The sequence below is a fragment of the Pituophis catenifer genome, unplaced genomic scaffold, assembly GCF_029215685.1.
Source record: "Pituophis catenifer annectens isolate HBS135680 unplaced genomic scaffold, rPitCat1.0.hap2 SCAF_6, whole genome shotgun sequence".
Classification (NCBI taxonomy): domain Eukaryota; kingdom Metazoa; phylum Chordata; class Lepidosauria; order Squamata; family Colubridae; genus Pituophis; species Pituophis catenifer.
In genome coordinates, this window is record NW_027256886.1 from 13,841,525 (window position 1) to 13,865,012 (window position 23,488).

Below are 23,488 nucleotides of genomic sequence, written 5' to 3' on the forward strand. Positions count from 1 at the left end.
AAAAGAAACCCCCACTAAAATCCAAGACAGAGAACAAGAAAACGGCAAAGCCCTCCTCCCATACATAAAAGGCACCACAGACAGATCAGCAAGATCCTCCACAAACACAACATCAAGACAGCATTCTGCACAAACTGAAAAATATCCACCATCCTGAGAAACCCCAAAGACAAAATTGAGTTAGAAAATCAAGGAGTATATGAAATCCCATGCACCGCCTGCCCCACCACATACATCGGACAAACCAACAGAAGAATAAGTGCACGCATTGAAGAACACAAGAACTCAGTCAGAAAAGAGGAACCAACTTCTTCCCTGGTCCAACACCTTAAAGCCACAGGATATGAAATTGACTTTAAAAAGACCAGAACTATTGCCAAAACTGAACACTTTAACAACAGAATAATCAGAGAAGCCATCGAGATAGAAAAACGCCCACACAGCATGAATAAACGAGATGATACCTCCCATGGTATCCACATGACTTCATATAACAAGTCAATTGGTTGGGGCAGGGTATACATTTGGTAAGTAAATAAAGCAATTACTAACATTTCCCTACATGTGGTTCTCACAAGGGATGTGGGTTAAGATGTTTAGTCTGGAAACATTATAACTGTAATTTCATTGCCTAAAACTAACAGCGCCATTTTGAAGGGAGGAAGGGTGGTCTTGGGTTCTAGGAGAACCATGTTGCTGACTTCTTGCTGAAGACTGTAATCCAACCTGTAATCCAGTCTCTCTGAGCTTGGGGGACAATAGAAGAATGGAGCCATGTCTGTTAAGAGGTCCAGGGTCTGTCCATAACAATGACAGGCCACTTGTAGCAGCCTCTTCTGAGGCTGATCCATTTGTTTTACAACATAAATTTTCACCCTGCATTAGAGAAGTGGGATGGCTTTATTGCAAGACACAGAGAGAGAAATGTTACATTTGCAAATCAATGAAATGGATGAGAAGATGCAGCCTACGCTGCCAACAGCAAATATGGAGAAAGCAAGCCACTAGCTTATTCTGCCCCAACTAATTTCACTTGGCAAACACCAGAGTCACTTGGCAGAGGCAACAGAATAACATTCATTCCACAATGAGTGAAGAGAGAGATGACATTTGAGACTACAGATCTGTAGAATTTAATATCTTAAAACTATGGCTGCTTTGGAAGTGTCAGATTGTGTAATGAATTAACAACAATTTATATAACTCACAGCTTTTTCCAAATAATGCCAGCTGGAAGTGTTTGGGCTGTTAAAATACATCTTGAAACTTCCCTTCTTCTTTGCATGTTCTAATTTGGGGCATCTATGGAGCCCAGAAAAGGTATGTGAGTCACACCTAAGTTGTTTCATTGCCTCGTGCTCAACCACAAGCCATCTAGCTCTATTATAGGTTTGAAGAACTCCAACACAAGATTTGAAGGACTCCTAAACTAGAGCTTAATTATACTAATATAATATCCCAAAATATGAACCAAGACAGATTCTGATGATGTGATATTTATCATCCTTGGATGCCAAATAAAGTCTATGATTTCAGATCTATACCAAGTACCGTATTTTTCGGAGTATAAGACACACCTTTTCACCCAAAAAAAGATGGTGAAAATCTGGCTGCATCTTACACTCCGAATGTAGCTCCGCCCAGCCTTGCAAACAGAGATTTCAGAGGCTGAAAGAAGCCTCTGAAAGAAGCTTCAGGAAAAAAGCCTCTGAAAGGCTTTTATCTAAAATAATATGGCAAGCAACAAAAGAAGAATCAGTGAAGGATCTAACCAAACTATATTAACAAATCTGGAGAATGACACAATAACCAACAGATCGGAAGAGTTTAATCTACATACCAATATCAAAGAAAGGAGCTTGAACAGAGTACAGATAGTCCTTCAGAATAAAAGCCTCTAAAAGAAGCTTCAGAAAAAAAGCTTTTCGGAGGCTTTCAGAGGCAGAATTTTTTTTTTTTTTCCTGAAACAGAGTTTCAGAAGTTTTAGAGGTAGAAAAAAAAGCAAGAGCTCACAACCAATGAACCTGTTGCTAAAATTCACCTCTGGAAACAGCTGATTGGGGGTATTCCGGGAGGCTGATCCACCCACCAATCAGCTTTTTTCTTATTTTCCTCCCCAAAAACTAAGGTGCGTCTTATACTCCAGTGCGTCTTATATTCCCAGAAATACGGTACTCTCTACTAGTCTTGCTTAGTACTCTCAGTGGATTTTAAAGAGAATGCTATTATCTATTACTGTGCAGGTGTGTTTCAGGAGTCAACCAAACTAGCCATGTGGTTCCTTAGACACAGATATAGAATCATAGGGCTGGAAGTGACCTTGAAGTTCTTCTAATCTCACCTCCTGGTGGTGAGACTGTATACCATCCTGGACAAATGGTTGTACAATCTTTCAATGGAAACCTCCAGTGATGGTGCATCCACAACTCCAGGAGTCAAGCTGTTCCATTGATCAATTGTTCTGACTATCAGGAAATTTATCCTTAGTTCCAGGTCAGATCTCTCTTTGATGAGCTTTCATCCTTGGTTCTTGTCCTACCTTGGAGAATAAGTCAACCCTTCTTCTCTGGGAATAGTTCCTTCAAGTACCGGAAGTTCCAATTGTTTTGAATTTAATACTGCACTGTAATCTGTCTCTGTACTGCAAAATATCTCCATTAGGCTTCTGGCACATTTGGGGCCCATGATGTTAATCATTTCTGGATGAGACCAAACATTTGGGGTGGTTTAGCATTGCTGATGTTTAAGTCCCCCATTTCAATTCTTAGAATTCCTGAACTCTTTCCCCCAAATGAATCTGTTTCTGCCTACTTTTAGAGTGCAGCCCTTGACATGCAGCAAAAAACATGATGCAATGAATACTGTTCTGAGCTTGCAGATTCATAAATACTAAACAGAAGATGTTGCTATCTTAGAGAAACCATGGCATAAATGGTGGCAGCATTGTCAAGTGCTTATTGCTAACACCACTCTTGAGGATCAACAGCCCTAGCCCAATGTGTGCACTGGAAGCAGGGAATGTAATGTATGGGTCCCAACTATACCATTTATGGACTTTGTTTGATGGTTAGAATGGTGATCCTTCCTAGACCCCCAGCTGTGCTCAAAGCATTGGGTCTACAATATGTTCTATTTTTAATTTATCTCTACCAACCAAAATTCATTAAATGGTTTTGCTAGGGCACACACAAGACTTAGAACAGTTAAGGCTCCTAACAAAGTGGTACTTTATTACCTACATAAATCATAGATAGAGTAGGCAAGGAGAACCATGGATCTCTCAAAGTTGCTGATTTGTGTATAAACATCAGCATCCTCACCATTGGCCAACATAGCTAAAGCTGTTAAAAGTTCTGGTAGCAGGATCTATTTCCCCATTCTATTACAGAGGTCATCATTCGTCATCAGCCATTCAGTTATGTCCAATCCTTACCCACTCTATGGATCAGCATTTTCTATGTCTCTCTGTCTCACACCGCCTCCTTCAGATCTGCCCTAGTCACCCTGATGTCATCCTTTATAGCATGCAGCCAATGCGTACTAGGGTGGCCTATTCTCCTTTTTCCACTGATTGCTCCCAGCATGATTGACTTTTTGAGTGAGTCAGCTCACAAGACTTGATCAAAGTATGACAACTTCTGTTTGGAGATCTTGGCTTCAAGTGATATTTTTGGTGAAGTTCAGTCTAGCACTTCTTTGTTCGTTATTTTATGTTATGGTGGCACAGTGGTTAGAATGCAGTATTGCATGCTAACTCTGCTGACTGCCAGCAGTTCAATCCTGACTGGTTCAAGGTTTACTCAGCCTTCCATCCTTCTGAGATTGGTAAAATGAGGGGCCAGATTGTTGGGGGGCAATGTGCTGACTCTGTAAACTGCTTAGAGAGGGCTGTAAAGCACTATGAAGTGGTATATAAGTCTAAAGTGATGTTGCTAAGTACTATTTTTGCAGTCCATGGGATTTGTAATAGTTGCCTTCAGCACCACAATTCAAAGATAGCTACCCTTCTTTTAGAGACACACTGGCTCAGTGACTAAGACACTGAGCTTGTCAATCAAAAGGTCGGCAGTTCAGTGGTTTGTATCCCTAGTGCCACATAACGGGATGAGCTCCTATTACTTCTCCCAGCTTCTGCCAACCTAGCAGTTCGAAAGCATATAAAAATGCAAGTAAAAAAATAGGGACCACCTTTGGTGGGAAGGTAACAGTATTCCATGCACCTTTGGCGTTTAGTCATGCTGGCCACATGACCACGGAGACATCTTCAGACAGCGCTGGCTCTTCAACTTTGAAATGAAGATGAGCACCGCCCCCTAGAGTCGGGAACGACTAGCACATATGTGCGAGGGGAACCTTTACCTTTACCCTTCTCCTATCTGCCTTTTTCAGAGTCCACATTTCACAGCCATAAGTAGCAATTGGAAAAATCATTACACATCCACCTTCCTCAAAATCCAGAAGTTGAAAAAAAAATCACTTCAACTCCCCAAATTTTCTTTTGGAGATGTTGACTGGGAGATGAAGAGTCACCATAGATGAAGTGGGAATGGACTATCTAGAGTATCACTGTAGCATTCCTCCTGCATAACACCCAAATGACTTTGAACTGTTTGTGATTTAAATCCTCCATTTCCTTTATTTTCAATTGGCCATATCTCATTAAGAACATAATGCAGTTTGTGAAAACATGTCCTGGAGTAGGATTACTACTGGTTTGGGATTAGGGGTTTTTTTTAACTAGAGAGAGACTTCCTGAGTCAATTTACAATAATGTTAAGGAGCAATAAATACATTGGTGATGGAACAGGGTGGGCAGGAGAGAGATGGGGAAACTACATGCTGATAGGAAAACATCAACAAATAAACTTTTTGTGCTAGTAATTAGACACACAAGATTATTATATGTTTAATTGACTAAAGTGACAATTTGGAATTACATCTAGTTCCATTTAATTGGATTTAGAACCTCCAGAGAGAAAGAAACTGAGAGGAGTATTGGAGGAGTTACCATAAAAAGTGAAGTGATTTTCTGAAGTCTGTTAAAGCTTGCATTAATATCCACTGCACAATAGTTTTTAATATCCTCCCAGCCTAATAAGAGGAACAGGCAGTTGTTACAACACTTGGGATACTAAAGCATATTTAATTAGTTGCAGCATTTGCAATCTCTCTCCCTTCCTCCCATCGGTCCATTCCATAACTACTACTGTAACGTAATCAAAGGTGAACTACATTTGACTTTGCCACAAGTTTGAGATATTCTCTGACACCATCATCGCACTGTGAATCTGTGTGTACATAAATTCTGCCTGTATGCAATGCAATGGGTCCCTAACTACTTTTAAAGAGAAGCAAAATAAAACATTTGGGAGGGGGTGGGGGCAGATAAAATACTTGCATATTCACAATGCATGTAGAAACACGTATCAACTGCTAGGAGAATAATGACTCACATCTTTGCTATCTCATAAGACTGTGTTTCCATGGAGGTTATTGATTATGATAAGCACGGCTATGAAGATAGGCTATTATAAACAGATGCTTTTTATAGAGATGGGCAAAGGAGGTGAGGGGAAGGGAGGGAGGACCACATAGGTCCATGATGGCGAACCTCATGGCACTGTGAGCCACAGGTGGCACAAAGAGTCCACTCTGCGGGCACACGAGCCGTTGCCCAGCTCAGCTGAACCCCACATGTGTGCGCGCGTGCGCGCGTGCGCGCGTGCGCGCGCGCACACACACACACACACACACACACACACACACACACACACACAGCCTGTTTTGGGCCTAGCAGGTCTCCCTGCAGCCTGCTGGGACCAAAAACAGGCCGTGGCCCATTTTTGGTTCCAGGAGGCTGCAGGGAGGCCTGCTAGGCCCAAAATGGGGCGAGGGGGGTCCCACACGCAGGCGTGGGGGGGGTGGGGCACAGGTGGCACTTTTGGCACGTGACAACAAAAAGGTTAGCCATCACTGACCTAGGTAACCTGTCAAAAATGAATAGAAGAATATTCTCAAGTGGACCAGGACAGGTTCTTCTGGGGAAGAAGGAATTATTTTAGGAAGAGGGCTATTTTGGATTTGAGAGGTTTATTGTAATCTCATTGAACACTTGTGGAAAATTGCATAACTTAGAGTGCGATCAGGAAGCCCAAGGGACTCCTACATCCATGGTTAACACTTCACATTCCTATTTTTGGTCTGTGTTCACTTAATATCATCTAAAGGGTTTTTTTTTTTTTTTTTGTTAGAGTGATACAGAATAGGCCCAAAAACTATACTTTCATAAATACACTGAATGAAAAATTGCTGATGGCCTTCTACCGCTGCAACATAGAGAGTATTTTAACTTATTGTACCTGTGCATGGTTTGCCATTGCAAAGTGGCAGATAGGACAGCACTCCAGAGGGTCAACGTCATTGCCCAGAGGATCACTGGTTGCCCTCTCCCCTCCTTGGAAAAGCTTTATAGCTTCCACTGCCTTAAGAAAGTTCAAAACATTCTTAAAGATCCATCTCATCCTGGGCACCCTTTTTTGGAACTATTACCATCTGGCAGACGGTACAGGATAATAAAAACAAGGACAAATAGGCTGAAAAACAGCTTCAGTCCCAGGGAAATAACCATATTGAATTCTACGGTAAAGTGCAATATCAGGTTTACAATTTCAATTATGTAGAATGTAAAGGTTTGTGTTTTTATTTTTATAGTTACAATGTACACTGAAGATGGAATTTAATTTCGTTATACCATGTGCAATGACCAAAAAGTAAACTAAACTAAACAACTATAAATAAAATAAAGTTGTCAAAAGTGCAAAACTTAAATCTTGGATCCCATAATCGAACCTGAGATAATCAACCGTCAACTCTCTCTTAAGCTAGATATCCCTGAACTAAGATCCCAAACATAAGATCTCAAAGCCAGATTTTGCTAAATGTTAAAGAAAGGAACTTTCCTGTTTTCCAGTTACATTATTCACATGATATACTTAATTGGGCCTGATGGAAACATGAGTTATAGGAATGGGTTTTCTTTAAAAATTCTTTGTCCCTGTCTTCCTCTCCGTTGTAAATTTTGTCCCTGCCTTGGGATGATGAAAAAGGGAAAGGAAAGATGATCCTATTCTGGTTGTGCTAACATTATTTAAAGGAGAGACTGGACTGCTATCTGTCAGAAATGGTATAGAGTTTTCTGCTTGAGCAGGGGGTTGGACTAGATGACCTACAATGTCCCTTCCAACTTTGCTATTCTATTCTATTCTGTCCCGTCCTATTCTTTCCTGTCCTATCCTTTCCTGTCCTGTCCTGTTCTACTCTACTCTACTCTACTCTACTCTACTCTACTCTACTCTACTCTACTCGGATCATCATAGAAAATCCAGTGGTTCAATTAAAGAACAGCAGGAAATGACAACCTCCCAGTCACCTTCACAACTACTAGGAAGCCATCAAAGAAAGCTGTTCCCCATTTGAGCAGGTCATCTGTGGTTGTGTGCCATCAGCACACAGAGATTTTCCCAGGATAGCTTCTGACTAAGTTAGCCATGTTGTCCAAACACAGCTAGAAATGTTTCTCTAGTTTAGTGGGAGAAAAAGACAAAAGCTGTCCATCAAGACAGCATGAATTTGTTTGTTTGTTTATTTATTTATTTATTTATTTATTTATTTTATTTATTTAGTTATTTAGTTTGTCAAACATGTACGAGATAACAGGTATAAGTATAAACATGGACATGAGCACAAGTAATGAGTACAAATAAATGGAACAGTGGGACAGGGTTGGTAGGCACGCTGGTGTGCTTATGCACGCCCCCTTACAGATCTCTTAGGAATGGGGTGAGGTCCATGATAGACAGTTTAAAGTTGAAGCTATGGGGACTTGAGGATGTAACAACAGAGTCGGGTAGAGCATTCCAGGCATTGACCACTCTGTTACTGAAGTCGTATTTTCTACAATAGAGTTTAGAGCGGTTTACCTTGAGTTTGTATCTATTGTTTGCCTGTGTATTATTGCGGTTGAAGCTGAAGTAGTCATTGACAGGTAGGACATTGTAGCAGACAATTTTGTGTAGGTCAGACCGAAGGCGGCGTAGTTCCAGGTTCTCCAAGCCCAAAATTTCAAACCTGGTGGCATAAGGTATTCTATTGTGAGCAGAGGAGTGGAGTACTCTTCTCGTTAAAAACTTCTGGACCCGCTCAATTGTATTAATGTCTGATATACAGTGTGGATTCCAGGCAGACGAGCTGTATTCGAGAATTGGTCTGGCAAAGGTTTTGTATGCCCTAGTTTGCAATGGTGGATACCCTTTCAGTTATGTCTTATTGCTACACTTTCTCCATTGACAATGGGACAGAGCAAGAGAGGCAATTCATTGGATCAGATCATTTTGCACAGAAGATTCTTCTATCTCCTGCTCTGGTAGTTCCATGGTTTATGTACCGTGGGCCTTTGTGTCATAAGTATTACATCTGTATGTTCTTGTTTCTCTTCTTTACCCTTTAATATATGTTCCATTTTTTAAATTCTCTTGTGTCACTAGAAGTACCATGATTGCTGACTACACGTACTGGCTGTCTGGAGGAAGAGACCAGCATACCGGCAAGCTCATCAAACTGTATTGGCAGGTAAAAATGGATGGCCTAACTAAGAGAGAGATGCCCCCATTGCTCTTCAAACCCAGATGAAGGATTGGTGTTTAAAAGACTGCCAGCTAAGATAGCTGTGGGACTTATCAATCACAAAGCCATTATATATGGCAGCAACGTATTTATAATGAAGGAGATTTTTTTTTCCCTAAGACTAATTTTAAGGGGTGGGAAATCAAGGTTGTTAGCTGTGACACATAATTCAGTTTTACTGAGTATAATAAAATTTCAACACTGATAGAAACACACACGCGCATGCACACACATAGATAAAATTCAGTTATAGTAGCTTCAGTTCAATTTTTCTGAAGTTCCTTGGAAGTTCCTGTGCTTTTGCTAGCCAAAATGCTATTCATGTAGCAAGTCAAGCATGCTGCTTCATCAAGAAAATAGTTTTCAGGAAGTTGAATTTTGCAACCAATGGTCTATTTTTGCCCTTTCCAAACTATTATATGGAAACAGTTATTTTAGCAGATTTGACACATCTCTGAATCAAGTAACATCATTTATTGTAGTTTCAATATATCCAAAAGTAGATTTCAACATGTATTTTGAACCAGAATACAACAATTGTTATTCAGTTGTTCAGTTGCTTCCAACTTCTCTTAACCTTCTCAGACCTCACGTTTTCTGAATAGTTTTTATCCCAGAGCTATAATTGCACTCAACAATGAACTAAAGGGCCACCATCAGTGAGCTTTGGACAGTATTACTTGGTCTGTTGTGTGGATGTTTGGGTGCTTTAGGGATGGGGAATTGTGGTGGGTGGGAGTGTGTTTGGGGATTATTATGTGTGTTGGACCTGGTCTTTGGGTGTTAAGTGAATTTCATTGTATGGGTATACTGTGTATACACATACAATGACAATTTATTTATTTATTTATTTGTCATATTTCTATGCCGCCCACTCTCCGAGGACTCTGGACGGCTTACACCAAAGACAGTATACTAAATAGCATATTGCCTCCAACAATCTGGGTCCTCATTTTACCCACCTCGGAAGGATGGAAGCTGAGTCAACCTTGAGCCGGTGAGATTTGATCCACTGATCTGCTGAACTAGCAGTCAGGTGAAGTAGCTGCAGTACTGCACTCTAACCACTGCGCCACCTCGGCTCATAAACAATAACAATAAAGTTATTTATTTATTTAACTCAATACATATCATTTATTTATTTTATTTATTTATTTATTGGTTTGATTTATATGCCGCCCTTCTCCGGAGACTCAGGGCAGCTTACAATGTGTTAAGCAATAGCCTTCATACTTTTGTATATATCTGCTTAGTAGGGCTTTCGGTTTATCAGGATTGTCAGTGAGTAACTCAAAAATGTTTGAGTTTTCATAGGCTCATGCTCACCTCATCCATCTCCTGTCATTTTTTTTATTTTGTCAAGCATATGTAAGATTACAGATAAAAGTATAAACATGATTATGAATATATGAAATGTATAAACATGATTATGAATATTTGAAATTAATACGAATAAAAAGGGACATTAGGACAGGGACGGAAGGCATATTGGTGTGCTAATGCACACCCCTTACAGACCTCTTAGGAATGGGGTGAGGTCAACAGCAGACAGTCTAAGGTTAAGGTTTTGGAGGTTTGGGGAAGAAATGTGCGAGGAGCCACAAGATTCTGACACAAGGAGCTAATCAGAGTGTATGTTTAATATTTAACATTACTTGCCTATGGATAGGAATCTTGCCAGACTAAAGTACTCAGTATGGAACTGCTAGATTAACAGAATAACCAAGTTGGAAGGGACCTTGGAGGTCTTCTAATTCAACACAGTGCTCAAGCAGCAGCCTTTATACTATTAGCACTATGAAGTTTAGGGAGGGTCTCCTTTTTAGCCTCTTCATTCCCCATGAGCTTCAGGGCTAGCTAGCTTTTTCCATCCTCCCCTCAACTCGGTCCAGGTCCCACCACACCTCAGCAGGAATGGGAGGAAAGAGGAAGAATAACAAAACCCATTTTGAACTTGTGTCAGAACATTCAATGCATGTGGGAAAGGGTGGAGCTTGCAATATGACCTGTGATGCTATTTTCATGATTCTGACCAAAGCCACAACTACTGTGAGCCATCATACCAGTGATAGTATTTAACCATCTTGTATTCTGTTGGCCATTTTTTTTTACAATGGCCTTCAAGTTTTTCTGTCCAGTGACTCTTTCATTCACATTATTTATCTAAAATATTTAGGTTCCAGGTTCCTCATTAGTGACTTCAGTCAGCAGTCTGTGTTTTACTTCCTCTAGTCTTGAATGATTTGTTCTTTTTGTGGCACAAGATACTCTGAGCAATTTTTTTTCCCCAGCACCACAATCCAAAGGCATCCATTCTTCTTCACTCAGCCTCTCTGATGACCCAGTTCTGATAGCCACGTGTTATACTGAGAATACCCTGGTCTGGACTACAACTCTTTTTGGTCAATGTGGTATCTCTCTGTTTGTGTTATTATCATTCTCCAAAGTTGCAGAACATATTTTTATTTCATAGCCACCTTCACTTTTCCTGTGAATTTTTGAGCTTAGAAAGATAAACTCAGTTGCTCCTTCAACGTAACAGAAAAACAAAATAACAGAGCTGGATAAGACCTTGGAGGTCTTCTAACCCCCTGCTAGAGCAGAAATCACTATACCATTTCAGACAAGTGGTTGTCCAGTCTTCTTAAAAATCTTGAGTGATGGAGCACCCACAACCTCTGAAGGCAAGTTTTCTTTTTCTCTTATTTGTACTGGTTTGGCATTGCCTGTTGACATAATGTTAGTTTGTTATTGTGATGGTTTTAATGTTAAGCAGCAAATTGGTTTGCCCTTACTTATTTCATCCTGAACAAAACAGTCCTTGCTCCCAGCTATGAAATTGATCTTGTAATGGTATGTAGGAATGATCTTGGGAGGAAGAGATGCTGCCTAGAAGACAGTCAGTTAATAGAGGGCATAGCCTGCAGTTGCATAAGGGGACTGGTGTCCTATGGCATATTTGTAGATGCTACATGGGCTCTTTTGTTTGTTTGGTTGATTTTCTTATGATGGGTAACCTGACTGTTCTCCTAATTTGTCTGTTTTGTATAGCCATCTCATAATCGTGACTCTGGGTGGCAAACATATGATTAAAACGGAAGAAAACAAAGCAACAAGATAATAATAAATAACTATACAAAGCAATGACAGAGACAATGGTGCCCAAGGACAAATATTTCAATCCATACATCCACAGTCATGTCAAGGGGGGTGGGGGAAGCATACTGACAGACTCATCTAACCTATAGGCCCCATACCTGAAGAAACATCTAAATCCATGTTTCTCAAACTTGACAATTTGAAGACTTATGGACTTCAATTCCCAGAATTCCTCAGCCAACATGCTGGCCATGGAATTCTGGGAGTTGAAATTCATACATCTTAAAGCTGCCAAGGTTGAAAAACACTGATTTAGGTCTTCAAGCAGTGGTGGGTTGCTCCTGGTTCTGTCCGGTTTTTGCGAACCGGTAGTAAAAGCAGAAGGAGGCTCCGCCCACCTGCCTGGACATCATAAATGATGATCTGCACATGTGTAGAAGCTAAAGTGCGTGCGCTCCCATTGCGAACCAGTAGTAAAGGTAAGTAGAACCCACCCCTGTCTTCAAGGGCTTTTTTGGATTCACACTGTATGGAAAATAATAAAAATCTTAACAGAGGTCAGCATTAAAAAAAGTTAGCATTGTATACAATTGAATGTCTTATATTTTTGGTTAAAAACGCTATGCCAGCAATTAGAAAATTGATATCACTGTGATTTCATGAGGCTATCTTTCACTGAGTCATGTTGTTAGTCCAGTTATCATTTCAAGGCTATGAAAACAGCAAACTATTTTCTGTTTTCAGAAGGTTTATTTTTCTAGGCGAAGGAGATTTTATTTATAGTATCAAATACAAGGAAATTTCATTGTTAATTGTTAAAGAGTTGTCTGAGGAGGGGAGGGGCAGAGAAAGAAAGAGCCAAGAGTGAGTCATAGCTATAATTTATACCATTAGAGGGAAGAAGAGGGAAGCTTATAAATGAAATTCAGAGAACTGACAAAAGAGCGAGTGAAATAGAAGAGAGTTCATTATACTCTATTCCTTATGCCCTGTCTGAACATTTGTCAAAAGGAAGAGGGAAGCTTCTTAATATGGTTGGTGTCAGGATGAATCCAAAAGATAGCAGGAAGTGGAAAAAATGCTTGTGCAGCAGCGAGGCAGTGAAAAACTAGGTTGTGCAAAACTTTAAGGCCCAATGAAATGTCTGCTGAGTAAACCTATTGAAGCAGATTTGGGTGTCACAATAAAGATCAATGCAGTGAAACAAATCAGGATGCTGCACTGCAAATTCACTGGCTTTTCCGATGCTTCTGGGATTCTTATCACAAATGATGCTGTCAAGGCTCCAACTAATGAACCCAAGCAAATCAGAAATCTGAGACTAGAATCCTCCTCAACGAACTTCTTTATTGAATACATCATATTGGCACTGATTAAAGGAAAACCAACTCTAAATAATTCCCGCGGTTTCAGTATAATTAAAATAGGAAATAACCCCATCCCCAAGTGTCACAGGTCACATTGGCCAATTAGGTCAATTGGTGGACTCTCTAGGCACTTTTTCCCCGACCTTATCTGTTACCAGTAGAGGTGAGCTTGGTTCCCACGAGAAAGATCTCTGTTGTGTCTAGTAAGGTGTTCCCAACCTCCTTACCCCCTTCCCCATTTGTGTGGCAACTGAGGAACAGAAAAACGGCTTCTTCCAGGTTCAGTTTGAAGTTGACAGATGCAAGTTCACTTCTCTGTATAGATAAAGCTAAGGAGCTTAAGCAGTTAGATGGAACTCATCTACTTTGACATGGACATGAGAGCTGTGCCATGGAATTTCATCATCTCATTAGAATTGGAGCCTGAGTTTCACTGGGGTGTGATGGCTAATACTGATTTAGGCTTCTTTCACTTTCTGAACAGGGGCAACCATAAGACTTTGCTTTTCTTGCTCTAACGCTAATGGTATATTCTATGCTGGTTTTGCCCACAAAACTGGGAATTCAAAGTTGGAAGCTCCATATATCACTCATAGTTGACCAGTCCAGAACACACTCCTGGACCCAGTCTTAAATGTTCTGCATTACGTGGGGCAAGTTTAAGTTTCTCAGCAGGGAGTGAATGGGTGCCAGGCTAAAGCGGTTGTGTTGGAAACATTTACTACTGTTAAGAAAAGAGGTAGGAATAGCAATAGCAATAGCACTTAGACTTATATACCATTTCATAGTGCTTTATAGCACTCTCTAAGTGGTTTACAGAGTCAACATAATGCCCCCAACAATCTGGGTCCTCATTTTACCGACTTCTTAAAGATGGAAGGCTGAACCAGTCAGGATCGACTTACTGGTAGTTGGCAGAATTAGCCTGCAATACTGCATTCTAAACATTGTGCCACCATGGCTCTCCATCACAACTGAATACCACAAAGACCATGTTCATTATGCCACCCTCCATTCCTAAAGCTTTTGTATTTTTGTGGCACTATAGTCAGTGGTGAAATCTGAACCGGTTTACTACTAGTTCGCTGGCTGCACATGCATGCTGCGCGGCAAATGTGCACTGCGCCGCTCGCACATGCGCAGTGCACACCAAGCACAAAATGCAAGGGGCACGCACGCAGTGCACGCCGAAAGGAGGCATGGGGTAAGTAGAACAGCGCAGGGGGTGGTGATCAGCTGTGGCACGCGATCTTTTTCTTTTTACTTTTAAAAGCATTTTTTTACAACCTATTTGGCTGAATAGATTGTAAAAAAATGCTTTTAAAAGGTAAAAAAAAGGCTCTGACGATCGCGAGGCACAGCTGTGATCATCAGAGCCTTTTTTTTTTACTTTTAAAAGCAAAAAAGCAAAACCTCCTGCGCATGTGCAGAGGGTACAAAATGTCAACTTGCAAAGCTTTCAAATTGCCATGAACAGGAGGGAGGGAGGGAGAACTGATGGAGCTGATTGATTTCCCTAACTGAAGCTACATTCCACAGATGCTTTCTTACCGCAATCAGTAGGAGAGTGTTGCGTTTCACAGCCAGCCGAAGTGGTTAATTGGAGAATGTGATTTATGACATGGCCAGGGAGGAGGGGAGATACAGGGTCATAGGGGAATGTAAATCTACGTGGGATTAGTTCTAACTGCATCTAATTATTGCCGAAATGGTGCTCCTAATAAATGACTGTATTTCTTTTGAAGTTTAGCTCATGGCTCATGAATTAATAGGAGCATCTTTCGGAAACTTCACACAAAACACATTACTTCCTGGTTAAAACCAGGAAGGTGCAGGTGGGCAGAACCTCATGCCGCAATCACTACCAATTCTCTGAACCACCCACCACGATTGCTACCAGATTGGCGATCCAGTCCAAACCAGGAGCATTTCACCCCTGAATATAGTCCACTGTGCCAACCTTCTTCTGGTTATTTCCATGAAGACATAACTTTGATATAATAGAATTCGGCTTAGAAGACACTAAGGTTTGCCAATGTGTTTTGGCCAAGTCAGCTGTCAGCACTTCCAGGTCAACCAGACATGAAACACAACTAGATGAGTTCATTCCACTTCATTGCCAGCATACATTAACAGAATCTTTCATATCTGAAGGTGCAAATCTCCCATTGCTTCTCTTCATCGTGTCCTTCAAGGTCATTCTCATGTGCCATTACACCGGCACTCCACCAAGGCTAGTCACGAGCTGATTCTTCCCTAGCACAGGCCAAACCTGCAAACTGTCTGTGTCAACCTTCTTGGCATTTCATAGAAAAATAGTGATTGGAGCCAGCAAGACTACGCTACTCTACTAGGACACATTAGCTGGCATCCTTCATGTAGCATGCCAAGCCTAGCATTCAGAAAAATAAGTAGAAGGAGAGAAGGAACTTATTTTCTATAGTCTTTCGATAGTGTTATTTTATTTCAGTTGGAACAAAAAGCTTGTGTTGTGATGAAACTGTTGAGGATATCCAGCTGAAAGCTGTCAGGAGAATGGTTTCTAAAGATTTGTTTATGTATTTATTTATGCATTTTAAATTAAATTATTTACTTCAGTTTATTTGGCCACCCACTTGCAAACGATTCTGGGCAGCTAGTAACAATCGGGAAAATGCAGAAAAAATGAAAAAGAACATAAAAGAACATTTCTAAAATCTACTATCCTTACTGTTTTCATCATCTTATTCAGCCAAAAACTAACAAACCAGCAAACAAAATAACACCAAAGCAGCTTTAGGGGTTTTGAAGGTTTTCCATTATATCTTACAGCCATTTTTTTTTTCCAAAATTCAATCTCGGTTGAAGTCAAACTGAATCAGTTTGTCCTCAAATTTAGAAATGTAAATTCAAATCGAATCATAGTTGTCAAAGATCAAGGCTATTCATCAGTGGTAAAATCCAAATATTTTTACTACCGGTTCTGTGGGTATGTGGCTTGGTGGGCGTGGTGTGGTGTAGTGGATGTGGCAGGGGAAGGATACTCTACAATCTCCATTCCCATCCCACTCCAAGGGAAGGATACTGCAAACTCCCCATTCCCTCCCCACTTCTGAGGGAAGGATATTGCAAAATCTCCATTCTCACCCCACTCTGAGGCCAGCCAGAGGTGACATTTGCCAGTTCTCCAAACTACTCAAAATTTCAAACTACTCAAACTACTCAAAAGCGGTTCTCCGAACTGCTCAAAATTTCCACTACCGGTTCTCCAGAACCTGTCAAAACCTGCTGGATTTCACCCCTGCTATTCATACCCATCAAGCAAAGACTTGCTGGATAAGAGAGAAAGTAAAGCATGCACTCAAAGTTGGAAGCTCCATACATCAAGAATGGTAAATACAGGTAGTCCTCAACTTACAACCATAATTGAGCCCAACATTTCTGTCGCTAAGCAAAACAGTTGGTAAGTGAGTTTTGCCCCATTTTATGACTTTTTTGCCACACCTATTAAGTGAACCAACTGCAGTTGTTAAGTGGGTAACCCAGTTGCTAAACGAATCAGCTTCCCCGTTGACTCTGCTTGTCAGAAAGTCGCAAAAGGTGATCACATGACCCTGAGACTCTGCAACCGTCATAGATATGAGTCAGTTGCCAAGCACTTGAATTTTGATCATGTGACCATGGGGATGCTTCAACGGTTATAAGTGTGAAAAATGGTCATATGTCGCTTTTTTCAGTGCTATTGTAACTTCAAATGGTCACTAAATGAACTGTTGTATGTCAAGAGTTATCTGTATAATTCAACAAGATTAAATATTTAATGGGATGTAGTGATATCTGTCTGAATTTAAAGGTCCAAATCCAGTTATATAATGTTAGAAAGAAGCAACTAGGAAAAGGCTAGGATGGCAATAAATAAGATTTCTAGTTGCCCAAAAGACAGAAGTTAACATCCAGCATCTTGATAAGTCTGCAATTGTCAATACTAGATAAACATGATATAAATTAAACCTCAGACAATTGAGGAACACGTGACGTGACCCACATCTGACCCATCACAAGACCCTCACCTGACATGACCCTCATCTAACTTGACCTTTCCATCACAATACCTACTGACCACACGAAGCCCATATAAGCAAGACAACACCAACACTGTCATCCCTTAAATTCGGCTGAAGATGTTACTTAGCCTGGTAACAAAACATTTGGAAACCAACCCACAAACTCGAAGAACGAACCTCCGCCCTCATTGAGAAACCGTTGATAAGTGTTGCCTTGAATGAGATATGGAAGTTGTCCAGAGAGATTGTAAAGAAAATGGGACCAATTTTCCCAACTAAAACTGGAAAGATTGGTGAAGTCCACAAACATTACTGAAGTTCATTGGTGGCTTTAAGATATGCAAACCTCAACTCCTCAAATTCCCCAGCCAGCCTGAATTGAAATTCACACATCTTAAAGCTGCCAAGGTTGAGAAACACAATGTTAGGTAACATTTCCAGGCCAAATAACATCTTCTAAGCCAAGGTAAAATTGGAAAAAGAAGGAAATGAGCTGGTATTCTATTTTAATTTTTGCTTTAATCCCAATAAAAGCTGGGCTTGTTCAAAAGTACTGTGGCCAGCTTCAATTTTTATGTGATACCCATGTAGAAGTCTATAAAGACCAAGTTCTATTTGCATTATTACATTTGGAGACCTGCCATTTCGTTCAAAGTAAACAGTATTTCAGAGCCTGAAAGCATTTATTAATATACTATCTCAACGTTAAGGTAATGCCAAAAATAAGATGTCATATCTGTGCGTGCTTATGATTCTGTGTAACCAAAGCAACAGTGCTGATTATAGACTCTTTTATGCTAGCAAACCACTTACTTCAGAATTCTTTTATTAAAAAATTGTACTTAGCTACTGAGAAAAATACGGCAGACTTGAGAAAGGACATGGAAAAGGACTTTAATCCTAGGAAAATATATTTATTTATTTATTTATTGGTTCGATTTATATGCCGCCCTTCTCCGGAGACTCAGGGCGTATGTTTAATTGTCACATGTGCGTGATTTTAATAGAACGGTAAAAACAGTAAAAATTTTGTCGAAAAAGCTGAAAAAAAATATTTCTTTTTGGCTGTTGTTAGGGTGCTTTTGTCAGGTGTGCCTCCTTTCAATACTCAAGAAAGAAAAACCCCGACTCCATTTTCATAGAGAAAGGTACTTTTACTGAGTATGAACTGAATGCAACCAAAGAAAAGCAAGGTCTGAAGCAAAAGGCACGAAAATTACATATAGACCCCCCCAGGGGTCATGTGGGGTGCAACGTCCGATGGTGCCATCCTCCTGCTATGCCACGACGGTCAACCTTGAGTTGTTATCAGCTTCAAAGAAAACGCTGAAGAAAACTTTCTCTTCTCTTCTCCACCAGCTCATTTCCTCCCTCCCTCCCTCCCAGGCATTCCAATAGCTCCCCCCTCCCCCCCGTTTCATGGCAGCCGAGCAAGCAAGCAATGAAAAAGTGGAGGCTGACAGCTTTCTTTATAGTGGAATCAGTACAGGTAGTCCTCAATTTACAACAGTTCACTTAATGACCATTCAGTTAAAACGGCACTGAAAAATGTGACTTATGGCCATTTTTCAAAGGTTCAACCTTTGCAGCATCCCCATGATCACGTGATCAAAATTCAGATACTTGGCAAGTGGTTCATATATATGACCGCTGCTGTGTCCCAAGATCATGTCATCACCTTTTGCAACCTTCTAACAAGCAATGTCAATGGGGAAGCCAGATTCACTTAGCAACCAAGGTCCTAATTTATGAACTGCAATCATTCATTTAACAACGGTGGCAGGAAAGGTCATAAAAGGGAACTCACTTAACAAATATCTCACTTAACAAGGGAAATTTGGGACTCCATTGTGGTCGTAAGTCGAGGACTACCTGTAATGGGTTAGTCTGAAGAATGGATATTTAAGTCTGTAACATAATTGATTTACACTACTGTCAAATAATGATGCTTAGTCTTAGTTGGTTTTGCTATTTAATCCTAGCTACTTGAGCACATAGAATTGTAAAGCCATTTCATTTGCGGATGGATCCTTGATCCAGTGAGATCATCCATCTGTTGCTTTCAATCTGTTGTTGCAGGTAAAGTGGTTCTAAATCAGGAAAAGCACTGGCACTAAACATGATTTTAAAAAAGGGTGAATTTGCCGGAGGGTCACCAAATCGCTGTGGTACAGGTAGTCCTCGACTTACGACCACCATGGAGCCCAAAATTGATGTTGCTAAGCGAGACATTTCTTCACTAAATTTTTGTCCCATGTTATGACCTTTCTTGCCACAGTTGTTACAGAGGTGGTATTCAGCCGGTTCGGACCAGATTGGGCGCAATCAAGTGGTGAAATCCAAATTTTTTACTACTGGTTCTATGGGTGTGGCTTGGTGGCCGTGGCTTGGTGGGCATGGCAGGGAAAGGATACTGCAAAATCCCTATTCCCTCCCCACTCCTGGGGGAAGGATATTGTAAAATCTCCATTCCCACCCCACTCTGGGGCTAGCCAGAGGTGGCATTTGCCACTTCTCCGAACTACTCAAATTTCTGCTACCGGTTCTCTGAACTACTCAAAATTTCTGCTACCAGTTCTTCAGAACCTGTCAGAACCTGCTGGATTTCACCCCGGCGCAATCCCATCCTATATTGCTGTGTTTTTGATGCCGCATGCATACACGGATGGCAGGCATGAGTGAATTGCTGTGTTTTGTGATGCCGCACGCATGCACGGACGTGCGCTCACATTTCCGGTACTGGGCAAACCGGTTACTACAATATATGAATCCCATTTCTAAATTGTTAAGTGAATCATTGCAGCTGCTAAATTAGGAACACAGTTGCTCAGTGAATCTGGCTTCCCCCATTGACTCTGCTTGTCAGAAGTTTGCAAAAGAGGATCACATGACCCCAGGACACCGCCACCATCACAAATAGGAATCAGTTGCCAAGGGAGTGAATTTTGATCACATGACCATGGGGATGCTGCAATGATTCTAAGTATGAAAAATGGTCATGTCATGTTTTTCAGTGAAGTTGTAACTTTGAACAGTCACTAAATGAACTGTTGTAAGTCGAGGGCTACCTGTATTATGGTATATCCTTTATTTCCTTTCCTTTCCTTTCCTTTCCTTTCCTTTCCTTTCCTTTCCTTTCCTTTCCTTTCCTTTCCTTTCCTTTCCTTTCCTTTCCTTTCCTTTCCTTTCCTGCCATAATACTGACTCGCCCTCATTCTTCCAAAGTTTTTTTGTGATAGGGGATCCATCATGTTCCTTTTCGAGCTGTCTGGTTGATTAATTACCAGTTCGGTTATTTTTCTACCTGCGCTGTTTCCTTATCAACGTTGCCTAGATTCTCTTCCTGCCCATCAGATTTTATTTTGGCATATTCTACATCATAAAAAGATCCATCTGCTAAAGGTCTTTTCCCAAATCAATAAGTTCAGACGGATAACAGAGCAATCTGATTTCTCCCAAAGGTGCTTTTTCAAGAGGCAACTGGACTTTCTGGTTTTTCTTTGAAGATGTTTCACTTCTCACCCAAGAAGAGCTGAAGAAGCTTCTTGGATGAGAAGTAAAATGTCTGCAAAGAAAAGCAATAAAGTCCAGTTGCCTCTTGAAAAAGCACCTTTGGGACAACCATGACCTGGATGACTGACAATCTCCATAGACATAGATCTGATTTCTGGCTCATATCCAGTCGTGAAATGTAAAATTTGTTACTACCGGTTCTGTGGGCGTGGCTGGGGGGGTTATGTGACTAGGTGGGCATGGCTACCTTTTTTTTTTTAAACTTTTAAAAGCATTTTTTCTACAACCTTAAGAGGTTGCAGAAAAAAATGCTTTTAAAAGCCTATGATGATCAGGCAACTCAGCTGGGATCATCAGAGGCTTTTAAAGGCATTTTTTTTTCTACAACCTCTTTGGCTGAAGAGATTGTAGAAAAAATGCTTTTAAAAGCCTCTGACGATCCCAGCTGAGCTGCACGATCATCAAAGGCTTTTTTTTTCTTTTAAAAGCATTTTTTAAACAACCTCTTCGAGAGATTGTAGAAAAAATGCTTTTAAAAATTTTTAAAAAAAAGCCTCTGATGATCGCGCGGCTCAGCAGGGATTTTTACTACCAGTTCTCCGAACCACCCACCGCCATCGCTACCGGATCGGGCAATCCGGTCCAAACCGGAAGCATTTCACCCCTGCTCATATCCCAGATTAAGTTGGTTTAGGTTGAAATAAGAGGGCCATTGAGTACCATTGCAATCTGGATTCCTTCTAGCTGCATGTGAATAAATGCATACTTCTTTCCACATCATGCCTTCTGCTTACTGGTTTTTTCCCCCCTTTCTTCAATCCAAAATACCTTACCGGGGTCAATCTAAAATATGTTGCTTTTTTTGAGACAAAAGACAAGATGGTGCCACCTCCTCAACCACCTACTCTTTTCCATATATAGATGCTGATGGGGTGGACAGGTGTGTCTTAATTCAGCACCGGGAATAGGATATTCAGGGACAGCAGGTAAACAGATTTCTTTCATGCCTGAACACAAGTTTACCCCACATTGTACGTTTCAATTTTATCTGAGGAAATATACATTCCCCCATCAAAATCAGCATTTCCCCCAATGTTTCAATGCTGCGCGTTATGGAGAAAATCCGCAATTCTGCTGCATGTATCAAACCAACCAACCGTACAGGTAGTCCTTGACTTATGATCACAATTGGGCTAGGAAGTCCAGTCATAAGTAGATGTGCTGGTCAATCAAGGCACTCATGTGCCAACATTTTTCACAGTAATAGTTTAAGTTAATCACTGTACCAGTTAAGTGAATCATGCAGTTGTTAAGGGTCATTTGCATAATCCTTTTTTCTGAATGGGCAATTTTGGCAGAAACCAGCAAAAAAAAAAATCACAAATGAAAGTCAAGTGACCATGAGATGCTGCAATCTGGTCAGAAATGTGGGCCAGTTGACAAGTGCCCAACTATAAAGCCCATGACGTGACCAGGGAGTGGGGGAAGCACCATATTTGATGATGATTAGAAATGGTTTACAGGCCATAAAGTACCCATTCCATGGATGCTGTGACTTTCAATTGTCCTAAAACAACGGTCATAAGTTGAAGACTATCTGTAGCTGCTTGCTTGTTTCTTTCAGCCAGTTTTTTCCAATAGCTTTTGTATCTCTAGAACAAGGGTATCAAACTCACGTCGTCACGACAACATCACATGACGTATCACAACTTCCCCCCCTTCGCTAAACCAGGCGTGGGCGTGGCCAACGCATGACACATCCGATCCCTGGGCACGAGTTTGACACCCCTGTTCTAGACCAGTGCTTCTCAACCTTGTCAGCTTTAAGATGTTTGGACTTTAACTCCCAGAATTCTTAAAATAATCAAGATTGAGAAACACTGCTCTAAAACTATCAACCTGTGCTGGGAGGAGTAATAGCATACTGAAAAAACTCCTTGTTTTGCATATAAACTATCTCAGATTCAATCAAATCCTGATCAAAATTCAAACGCTTGGCATTTATTTTTATTTATTTATTTTTATTTTATTTGATTTCTATACCGCCCTACTCCCGAAGGACTCAGTGCAGTGCACAGCCAAACAATAAAACACATACATACAAAATTTAAAAGTAGAATAAAATCAAATTAAATAATTTTGGCCCCAACAAATTTAAAACCCCAAACTTTTAAAACCAATTTAAAATTGAATGTATAAAATACTAAAAGATATTTAAAAATTAAAAATCTTTTATAAAAGAGGGAGAAAATTAGGCCAGGCCCGCCTGGTGAAATAGTAAGGTCTTTAAAGCGCGGCGGAAGGTGCGCAGATCCGGGATCCTCCATATCTCTGGGGGGAGCTCGTTCCAGATAGTAGGTGTCCCCACAGAGAAGGCTCTCCCCCGGGGGCCGCCAGTCGGCATTGTTTGGCTGACAGCACCCGGAGGAGCCCCTCTCTATGGGAGCGTACCGGCCGGTGGGAGGCTATTGGTGGTAGTAGGCGGTCCCGCAAGTACCCAGGTCCTATTTGGTTCATATTTATGATCATTGCAGTGTCCTGGGGCCATATGATCTCCTTTTGCGACCTTTTGATGAGCAATGTCAGAATGAGGAAGCCAGATTCACTTAACAACCATGTTAGTAACATAACAGCAGCAACGATTCACTTAATAACTGTGGCAAGAAAGGTTGTAAAATGGACAAAACTCACTTAACAACCATCTCACTTAGCAACAGAAATTTTGGGTTCAATGGCGGGGACTACCTGTATAGAGCGTTATACAGCTCCTCTCCCAAACCATC

The 23,488-nt window shown here is 40.8% G+C and overlaps 1 protein-coding gene across 1 annotated transcript in view; it reads left to right on the plus strand.

The window, feature by feature from the left end:
- The window catches only part of SPATA16 (spermatogenesis associated 16), a 207,541-nt gene that overhangs the window by 117,146 nt on the left and 66,907 nt on the right, over nucleotides 1–23,488 (plus strand). The window contains exon 4 of the mRNA XM_070945958.1: nucleotides 8,545–8,629. Coding sequence (XP_070802059.1) covers nucleotides 8,545–8,629 — 85 coding nt within the window. The remainder of the gene's footprint in view (nucleotides 1–8,544; nucleotides 8,630–23,488) is intronic.